This window comes from Ornithorhynchus anatinus, chromosome 10, assembly GCF_004115215.2.
Source record: "Ornithorhynchus anatinus isolate Pmale09 chromosome 10, mOrnAna1.pri.v4, whole genome shotgun sequence".
NCBI lineage: Eukaryota > Metazoa > Chordata > Mammalia > Monotremata > Ornithorhynchidae > Ornithorhynchus > Ornithorhynchus anatinus.
The window spans coordinates 56,537,542-56,548,275 of record NC_041737.1 but is presented as its reverse complement, the minus strand read 5'-3'; the positions used below and the strand labels follow the sequence as shown (position 1 = coordinate 56,548,275).

At 52.4% G+C, this 10,734-nt stretch overlaps 1 protein-coding gene across 1 annotated transcript; it reads left to right on the top strand.

Moving 5' to 3' along the window:
* The first annotated feature begins 1,556 nt into the window (after nucleotides 1-1,556).
* Nucleotides 1,557-10,623, top strand: LOC103164922 (keratin, type II cuticular Hb2). Its single transcript, XM_029073201.1, has 7 exons — nucleotides 1,557-1,961; nucleotides 3,971-4,179; nucleotides 4,962-5,022; nucleotides 6,299-6,394; nucleotides 7,512-7,676; nucleotides 9,416-9,541; nucleotides 10,399-10,623. Exons 1-7 carry the CDS (start codon nucleotides 1,557-1,559, stop codon nucleotides 10,621-10,623), a joined length of 1,287 nt encoding a protein of 428 aa, XP_028929034.1.
* The last annotated feature ends 111 nt before the right edge of the window (nucleotides 10,624-10,734 follow it).

Below are 10,734 nucleotides of genomic sequence, written 5' to 3'. Positions count from 1 at the left end.
CTTCCCACTTCCTCTCCACTTTCACCCCCTCCATTTCCTTCTTCGCCAGCTGCTAGAGTTCCCTGAAACTATGTGCGATGCTATTACAGATTCAGCTCCTCTGCCTGTTTAGTGCAAAACTTCTGCTTGCCAGTGGCATCAGGATGCCTGGTGGAACTGTGAGCTAGTTACCCTTACTGGACAGCATTGTCAGAGACCATCCAAACTCTCTACGGACTCTCCCCTTTCCATCCCTGTCTCTCCCCCAGTGACCCAGCAAAGACCATTTAATACCCCAACTCTCTCCATTCTATCAATAAATCGTTTATTGAACTTTTGCTGTGTGCAGAGCACTGTACTAAGTGCTTGGGAGAGTACACTACAATAGAGATCAGAGACACATTTCCTGCTCACAACGATCTCACAGTCTAGAGCCATCTGTAACTCTTCCCTCTCCAGCCCTAATTCTCCCTCCCATGACCCAGTATGGGCCATCCAATACCCCTAACTGTCCCCTTTGCATTCTTGACTCCTCCCTTCTCCATCGTTGATTCTTTGCCCATAATCCAGCCCGGACTACCCCAAACCTCTAATTCTCCCTTCTTCATTCCTTACCTCTCTCCAGTGACTCAGGGTGAATCATCCATCTCCCTTGACTCTCCCTTCTCCATCGGTGACTGTCCCCTCAGTGATCCAGCCTACACTATTCAACATCCCTAGCTCTCCCCTCTCCATCCCTGACTCTCCTTCCGGTGACCCAACAAGGACCATCCTACACTCCTAATTCTCCCCTCTCTATCCTTGACCTTTCTCTTCAGAGCCTCAACATGCATCATCCCAAACCTCTGCCTTTTCCCAATCCATCCTTGATGAAGTCCCCACAGCACTTATGTACATATCACTAATTTATTTCTCTTAATGTCTGTCTTCCCCTCTAGACTGTAAACTCCCCATGGACAGGGTGCGGACGTACTAACTTTGTTGTATGGTTTTACTGTACTCTCCCAAGCTCTTAGTTTTGTGTTCTGCACACAGCAAGCGTTCGATAAATACGATTGATCGATTCATGGAGGAGCAAAGTGGCCTAGGGGCCAAAGCACTAGGGGCTGCGGGGGTTGGAGGGTGGACCCGGGTGTAGAAAGAGCCAGGTTTTGCCTTGGGCTGGCATCGCCACCTGCCTATTCCTCTCTCCCTTTTCCCGCCCCCGCCTCCGATACCCACATCAAAAGGACCGGTCCCGTCTTCCCCTGTAACCCAGCTCGTAAATAGGGGGAAGGGACGGAGAGTCCCCCGGCTTGTGGAGGGAGGATAGGGGATCCCCCTGGCTGGCGAAGGGGGCCGAGTGCCCGGTCTGCGGAAGTCAAGCGGGTAATTAGTCCCCGTCCCGCCCTCTCCCAAGGGCCCCCAGCTCGTAAAGACCATTAAATGGTGATTTGGAGTTGAACGCCCGCCCCCGGCTGGGATAAAACGGGGGAAACGCTCGGTCGCCCACTCCAGACACCGCCACCATCCGCCGCTCCTGTCCCGGCCCTCATCGCCCCGGTCCCCGCAGCATCAGGCCCGTGTCCCGCTGCGATATGTCGTGCCGTTCCTTCCCCTCCACCCCGCGTTGCGGGAGCCGTAGCTTCAGCTCCTGCTCTGCCGTGCTCCCCAGGCCGGGGTCGCGCTACGTCCTGTCCAGGGGTCCCTGTCGGGCCGGGGGCTACCGGGCCCTGGGCTGCTTCGCCAGCAGGAGCCTGTGCAACGTGGGCACCGGGAAGCCGAGGGTCGCGGCCGTGAGCTGCTTGCCCTCTCGGGGCGGGTTCGGCTACCGGGCCGGCGGGGCCTGCGGAACGGGCCCGTGCATTGCCCCGGTGACCATCAACGAGAGCCTGCTGATCCCTCTGGAGCTGGAGATCGACCCCAACGTCCAGCGGGTGAAGAAGGACGAGAAGGAGCAGATCAAGTGCCTCAACAACAAGTTCGCCTCCTTCATCGACAAGGTGCGCTGCGGAGCGGGCTTAAGATAATAATAATAATAACGTTGGTATTTGTTAAGCGCTTACTATGTGCCAAGCACTGTTCTAAGCGCTGGGTAGATACAGGGTGATCAGGTTGGCCCATGTGGGGCTCACAGTCTTAGTCCCCATTTTACAGATGAGGGAACTGAGGCCACAGTCACCCAGCAGACTAGTGGTGGAGCCGGGATTAGAACCCACGACCTTCTGGCTCCTAGGCCCGTGGTCTATCTACTAAACCAAGCCACGGACAATCCAATAGATGATTTGAGTCCATAGCTCTAACTCTAAATTTTCCTCTTCTGAGAACAGAGGGGCCCACAGCGTCCAGTTTCCCCTTGCTAGGGAAGAGTGGCAGCAAGGTCTAATGGATAGAGCACGGAGCTGGGAGTTAGAAGAATCTGGGTTCTAATTCCGGCTCCACCACTTGTCTGTTGGGTGATCTTGGGCAAGTCACTTCACTTCTCTGGGCCTGTTACCTCATCTGTAAAATGGGAATTAAGACGGTAAACACCGGGTGAGACATGGATTGTGTCCAATCTGCTTAGCATATATCTACACCAGAGCTTGGTGCCTAGTAAGCACTTAACAAATACCATAAAAAAAGAGTAAAGGATCAGAGAAACACTCCCCCCAGCACACACACACACACACACACACACACACACACACACACACTCATCTCCCACCCCACTCACCCCCGCCGTCCAGGAGAAAGGGAGAAGAAAGAGACACCAGAGGGGCTGGATGATCCACCATGAGCCCCCCAGATCATCACGGACAACCAGAACATCCACGAGGCCTGAAGTCAAAGAGAATCTTCCAGACTGACTCCAAGGGAGGGTGTGTTGTCGCTGTCCGGATTCACATTCCTGGAGGCAGGATGCTGGACCAGATGGCCTCTCAGGATTCTCCAGAGGTCATTTGGGCCAGGTTCCTGCCTCCAGGGACCAGGAACCAGGGGTGTCAGCTATGTCTCCCTTCTGTGTGTTTTAGGAGATGGGGGCTTTCTGGAGGGCCAAATTTTTGAAAAGCCGCGTGTGGTCCAGTAATCCACACTGGGTGGATCCAGGAGCTCTCTTCTTCACCCCCTGCTTTTTTCCATCTTTAACCCAAGTCCCTTCCCCTTAGTTCTGATCCCCAAAGAGGAATGAGGGACAGAGGAAGGTGAAGAAACTACAGCTGAGAGAAGCAGCGTGGCTCAGTGGAAAGGGCACGGGCTTTGGAGTCAGAGTTCATGGGTTCGAATCCGCGCTCGGCCACTTGTCTGCTGTGTGACTTTGGGCAAGTCACTTAACTTCTCTGTGCCTCAGTTCCCTCATCTTCAAAATGGGGATTAAGACTGTGAGCCCCACGTGGCACAACCTGATTCCCCTGTGTCTACCCCAGCGCTTAGAACAGTGCTCGGCACATAGTAAGCGCTTAACAAATACCAACATTATTATTATTATTATTATCCTTGTGAGGAACAGCAAGGTGGTTGTAGGGGAGGCCAAAGCTCTTAGTTTTTAACGAATTTTGGACCATCCGGGGTTCCGGTTTCCTCATTTGTAAGAAGGGATGAAATAGGTTGTGAGTGTGTCCAATCTCAAAACTTTGTATCTACCCCAAAGTTTAGCCCATAGTAAGCGTTTGATAAATACCGTAATAATTATTACAATTATTACCCGAGGGTAAGGTGTTGTGCTTCCCTGTTGATTAATCTGAAGGATTAAGGTTAGATTAATTTTTCTGACGGCCGGAAGGGTGGGTTAAGACACTGGGGTGAGCAGCTGGCTCTGTCTTAATTAGGAGAGACTCTCACCCACCTCCCATTCCAGGGGAGGGGTCTGTGTGACCGAAAGCAAAGTACTGAGCCTCTGTGAACCTCCCAGCCTGCTGATCTGAGCAAGGGATATCCCCCCAGAAAGCCCCGGCTGGTGGGATGGGGTGCAGGGGAAGGGGCTAAACTCTGAACTAGAGTTGGTGATGCCCCTCTCCCCCCATGCCCCCAGGTGCGCTTCTTGGAGCAGCAGAACAAGTTACTGGAGACCAAGTGGAGCTTCCTGCAAGAACAGAAGTGTTGCCAGAACAACTTAGAGCCTCTGTTTGAGGCCTACATCAGCACACTGCGCCGGCAGCTGGAGTGCGTAGTGGGCGACCACGGGAGGCTGGAGGCAGAGTTGAGTGGCATGCAGGAAGTCCTGGAGAGCTACAAGAGGAAGTGAGTCCCAGAGGCCGACTCCCTATCTCTCCTCCCTTCTCCTCCTGTGTCCGCCCCACCTTGGCCACCCACTAGGGCAAGAGTGTAAAAATGTGGTGGCATTTATTTCCTCTACTTCCTGGTCAATACCTGCGGAATATCCAGTTACATAGCTTTTTCTGGACGTTTCCTCTTCATATTATCCAGATAATTCAGATAGCAAGATTATTTCCCCCCGGAATACACATAGTTGATGCAGATAATTCACCCTTAGGATATTCAGGCATTTCTGGATGCCCACTATATGTAGCTTATCCAGAAAATTCACACACAAACTATTCAGATAAATTGCCTTCCAGCAGCAAGATGATCCAGACAATGCACTCACAATTAGTCAGCTCTCCAAATAATTTCCCTTCCCCCAAACTGCACATGGGTTATCCAGATAATCACCCCCAAAATATCCAGATAATTCACATATTCAGATAGTGTCTTCCCCACTACACATAGCTGATCCACAGAATTCACCAAGATCATCCAGGTTGTTGAGTTCTCCCACCCAAAAAGACATGTTGGCTTTTTGGATGCGGATGTGTCAGGGCCTCTGGGAATAGTCAATGTTAGTGGCCCTTTCCCCCAGTCAAAGAGAATAGTCCTTACCTAAAAGAGAGGACTGGTTTTCTCATAGGACCCAAGCAGCAGCAGCAAGCAAGACTGATGTTAGATATAAAGGAAAACTTTCTGAAAGTCTTGGTTTTCCCTGGGAACAAAACATTCCAGTCTCCATCTTCCTCTTCCCTCAGGTACGAGGAAGAACTCTCTCTGCGTCCCTGTGCTGAGAATGAATTTGTTGCCCTGAAGAAGGTGAGCATTGAAGTCAATTAGTTCACCAGTCTGGCTGCCTGAGGGGAAGAAAAGAGTTCAACAATAACCTTGGGTGGGAGGTACAATCAATCAATCAATCAATCAATCAAATGATCAATCAATAGCATTGATTGAGTGGCTACTGAGTGCAGAGCACTGTACTGAGGACTTGGAAGAGTACAATGAAGTTAGCAGAAATGACCCCGGCCTCAAAGGCCATACAGTCTAGCAGGGGAGACAGATACTTAAATAAAACAGAAACCAGACATAAGAGAGAATGAACAGTATAAGTATAAAGTATATCAAGCATAAAGTGCTATGAGTAACTGTAAATACTTTAGTGTTTGAGTGACCCAGAAATGCTAAAGTGGCAGCCGGAGGAGGATAAAGAGAGGGGACATTGGAGATTAATCTGGGAAGGCCTCTTGGAGGAGGTGGGATTTCAGAAGGGCCTGGATGATGGGGAGAGACTCAGAGTGTAAACTCCTTGTGGGCAGGGAACATCTCACTTCTTTATTTTGTACTTTTCAAGGGCCTAGTATGGTACTATATACCAAGAAGTTGCTTGACTACTACTGGTTTTACTGTTATTAGTCAATCAATCATTGGCATTTATTGAGTGCTTACTATGTGCAGAGCACGGTTATTATTTCTAGCTGTGGACCTGCTGGATGGGAAGGGGGAAGGAAATGCAGGCAGGTAGAAGGATGTGAGTAGAAGTGTCAAGAAGTACAGTGCTCTGAACACAGTAAGCGCTCAATAAATATGATTGGATGAATGAAAGACAAGGACGAAATTCAAGAGAAAGAATCTTATCAAGGTCAAACCAGATCACAAAATAACGACACTAGTGGCCCTTCCATTGGCGAGAACAAATTTGCTCCCAGAGAGTGAGAAGCAAGGTTGGATTACTTTGGATGACTTGTGGTGGCACTTTTTCAAAAGGTAAAGGAGGGACATTTTCCCAGAGGATCTGTCCCTAAGCCTGCCTCCTGGGGATATAGCATAGGAATCACCAGAATCACTGCCCTCCCTCCAGAAGTCCTGCTCATTTCCTGTAGTTTTTGAATTGTCCAGTCCTGCTGGGGACAGTTGGGCCCTAGGGGATAGGTGCGTGGAGCCATTCAAAGAGCCCTGGGGGGTCCCTCAGGAGAGGGGCCTGGTTGAGTGCTTCTAGGATCCGGTCAATCTGGGGTGACTTGGGCCTTGGGAGCCTTGGGTGTGAGTCAGGCCAGGAAAGGGTCCTACTTCCACATCTTGGCTCTCCCCAACCCAGGATGTGGATTGTGCCTTCCTGGTCAAAGCCGACCTCGAGACCAATGTGGAAGCCCTGATCCAGGAGATTGATTTCCTGCGGACGCTGTTTGAGGAGGTAAGTTTGAGTCAGGTCTGCACCATCTGAACAACCAGATAATGAACACTTGCTTCATCAGGGTTCTGGAGAGTTCAGGCCCCAAATGGGATTTTTTTCTAACATTCCCAGACCACCTGGGACAAAGTGGATTTAGGGACCCCTGGGGTGGCCACCAATGGAGACTGGGACCCCTCTTCTCTGTCCACCCCAGTCCAGGGGTTCTGTGAGCAGGGAACATCAATGTTCCTCCAGGACTGCCAAGACCTAGACTCAACAGGTGATTAGGGGGTGAGAAAGGGAAGATGGCCACCCGCTCACCGCTCAAGGGATGGGGTGCCCTGTCTCCTTGGGGACAGAGCAATGAAGACCAACACTGGAGCAAGAGGGATTTAGATCAGACTCCAAGAAGTATTGTCAGTCTCAGAGACACTGAAAAGGCCCCAGAGAAGTTGTGCATCAGCCTTCCCTTAAAGAAGAAACCAATCTTTCCTAGAGGCAGGGCGATGAACAAGGAGACCTCTGGAGGTCCTCAACAACCCCAAGATCCTCAACAACCCCAAACTAATCAGCCCCATTGTCATTTCAGTGTAAAGCAGCCCAAGACCCTGAGTCTAAAGAAAAACCAGGCAATGGGTTTGGTGAAAATTAGGCAGCAGACTTCCAGTAAACTGAGCCCTGTAACTTCCTGTTCAAGAGAATGATCTCCAGAACAGTGCCAGCACTTAGAATAGTGCTTGGCACATAGTAAGTGCTTAACAGATACTATTGTTATTATTATTATTAATAATAAAAAAGGAGGCTGGCATCTTCTGGGCACCTCCTCCCAGCAGGACTGAACTGCAGGATGTTCTGGCTGTGCAGATAGGGTGCTTCTCTAGGGAACTATGTCCCTGCTAATTGGCCCAGCAGCTGCTTGATTGACAGGTGCTGCCTGGGGGTGCTGCCAACTTCTGCTTCCACCTTCCCCCTGCAACAGGGGGAGCTCAGGCTCTGAGGTCGATTTTAAAGGTCTTCAGCCTGAGGGAGATGGGAGTGATAAGGGTGAGGGCCCTGGGGTGGGACTACGCAAATGAAGGCCACTGCTTATAAAAAAAGCAGTCCCTCTCTCCTTATGCTCCTCCCCCCAAACCCCCAGGAGATCTGCCTGCTGCAGTCCCAGATCTCTGAGACCTCAGTCATCGTCAAGATGGACAACAGCCGTGACCTGGACTTGGACGGCGTAATCGCTGAGGTCAAGGCCCAATACGATGACATCGCCAGCCGCAGCAAGGCCGAGGCCGAGTCCTGGTACCAGTGTCGGGTGAGAGTGTGGGCTAGTGGCCCAGCCCCTATCCTTCTAAAGCCCTCCTTCTGATCATATCAGGGGAGAGTTTGGGAGTGGGTGGGGGGAATGGGAGTAGTCGGGGTTCTCGGGCTCCAAAACCATTCCAAGACTTTACAGACTACAGCCAAATGTCCATTGTCCAGGGGCCGGGCATTCAGCTTGATGATCTTGACGGCCCACAAGCTCTTCCTGTCCTTGAGGTGATGCCAATCTTCTGGAGAAAACAGGACACATACACACACACACTTTGCTGGGTGAGGGACAGAAAGAAGAAAGTACCAACCCTGCCCTGAAGGGATTGCCACTCTCATGAGGAAGCCTGGACACACAGACACACACACACACACGTACACACCCGTACACATACCACCACCCCCTTGGCAGAGGCAGAGACCATTCCACATCCACTTGAGCACTGACACCCAGACACACACAGGCGGGTGGACAGTCAGCAGCGTTGTGTGGAGCAAGAGGGATCAAAGTGACCAGAGCCAGGTGGGGATCAATCGGGAAATCTTCCTGGAGGAGGTGAGTTTTCAGTGATGATGAGAAGGATGAAAGCAATGTGGCTGGGCAGAGAAGAGAAGGAGGAGGGAAGGAGCCCAGAGAGGTTGGGGGAGATCATAAGAGACCCCAAGCAAGAGGGAGATTGATGTCAGATGGCTCAGTCCTGGGTTCTCCCCCTCACCCGAGGCCCCGCACCTGCCTCTCCCCCAACCCCTTTGGGAACATTAACTAATTAATGTCCAGAGCCGGCTCAGAAGCGGCCCACCGCGCTATAAACACTAAACACTGTTTGGTTTGTTGGGCTGGGTCGACATGTGGGCGAAGGGCCGGGGCCCGGGGCAGCCGTGGGTTGGATCAGCCTTGTCATTGAAGCCGATCATCCCGGGCCCGGACGGGGGCCCTCGGGGACACCATAAACACTCACTGGCACTGCTAATTGCTGATGCGGGCTAGTGGGAGGGGGTGGCTGGCAGGCAGGAAAGGGGGTAATTGGCACCATGGGCAGGGGCTAGCAGAGGTCGGATCCCACGATCTCCCAAGCTGGTGGGGCTAGCAGAGGTCGGATCCCACGATCTCCCAAGCTCCTCCTTTCTCTGGACTGGAGACTCCCCACCCCCTCCTATTTCAATCCCACCCAAGTTCCCCCCACTACCACTCCCCCCCCCCCCCCAACACACTTTCTCTAATGACTGGAGCGATTGATCACTCATTCATACCCTGGGGGCCTATTAGTCTCTGTCGCCCACTAAGTGACTCTGTGTGTGTGTGGGGGTGTGTGTGTGTGTGTGTGGACTGTGTTTCCTCCTCTGTGTCCTTTCCCCAGCACCCAGCATGGGGTGTGTGTGTGTGTATGTGTGTGTGTGTGTATGTGTGCTGTCTACTCCATTGAATCAGCAGTCACTCAAGGGCATAGATCATGACTCCTCTTTCCTCTGTCATTCATTCAATCGGTATTTATTGAGTGTTTACTCTGTGCGGAGCACTGTTGTAACTGTCCCTCCCCCAGCACAGTGTTGGGGGGTGTGTGTGTCTCTTTGTGTGTGTGTGTCCCCTGTCTCCTCCATCCAACCGGCAACCCCTCAAGGATAGGGACTGTGACTTTCCCACACTCTACCCTTGCCCTCAGTGCCCAGCCCAGGCTTCTGGTGCCCTCAGCGGGTGCTGTGAGTGGCCCGGGGATGGGCTGATCCTCCTCCCACCTGCTGCAGTTTGAGGAGCTGAGAGTCTCCGCCGGGAAGCACTGTGACACCCTGCGCAGCAGCAAGAATGAGATCCTGGAGATGAACCGCCTGATCCAGCGGCTGCAGCAGGAGATCGACAGCACCAAAGGGCAGGTAGGCAGGCCCAGCTGTCCCATGGGGTGGGGGTGGGGTCAGTCAGGTGCCAGGGCCTGGGGCTGGGGTGTGAGTTGGGGACGGGGAGAGGCAAGGGGAAGGTATGGCCAATAAGGGGCATCTGTGCTCCCAGAGGCTACTATGTCTATACCACCATCCCATGCCCAGTAGGGTCTCCTCTCTCCCTCAGAAATAATAATAATAATTGTAGTATTTAAAAGCTTACTATGTGCCAGGCACTGCACTAAGCCCTGGACTGGATACAACCAGATTGGGTCGGATACAGTCCCTGCCCCACATGGGACTTGCATCCTTAGTCCCCATTTTACAGATGAGGTAACTGAGGACGGAGAAGTAAAGTGACTTGCACAAGGTCACATAGCAGACAAGTGGGAGAGCCAGAATTAGAACCTTTGCCCTTCTGATTCCAATGCCCATGCTCTATCCACTAGGTCATGCTGAAAACCACTGGGGGGATTGGACCAAAATAATCCCAGGAGCTCCCAGTAGCTTGGGGGTGTTGGGAAGCCAAGGAGGGAGCAGGTAGGAGTCCACCAGAGTTGGAATTCCAGAGGGGTGGAATTCTTGGTCCACCTCCCACCTACAGAGAGGCCCAGTGTCCAGGCCAACCGGGACCAGAAGAAGGGACGATCCCCAGGGTGGAGACCCCAGCCCTTTCCTCCATCGTCTGCTTTACAGTGGAATCCCCCTTGATTGTCAGGAAACGTCCTAAAGTCTAACCCAGCTCCCTCTGGCTGCTACTTAAATCAGTTGCCCTCTTCCTCAGAGTTACTTGCAAAATGCCTGCTCGGTTTTTCCGCCCCCGCACAAATACCCTCCTCCTACCAACCCTGCAGCGCTGCAAGCTGGAGGCGGCCGTGGCACAGGCCGAACAGCAGGGTGAGGCGGCTCTCAACGATGCCAAGTGTAAGCTGGCCGGGCTGGAGGAAGCCCTGCAGAAGGCCAAGCAGGACATGGCCTGCCTGCTCAAGGAGTACCAGGAGGTCATGAACTCCAAGCTGGGCCTGGACATCGAGATCGCTACCTACAGGCGGCTGCTGGAGGGAGAGGAGAGCAGGTGAGGAGGGGAGCACATGCTGGATTGGAATGTGGGGTGAGCTACCCGGCCCAGTCAATCAGTCAATTATCTTTATTGAGCGTTTACTACAGTACAGTTGGCAAAACACTGTACT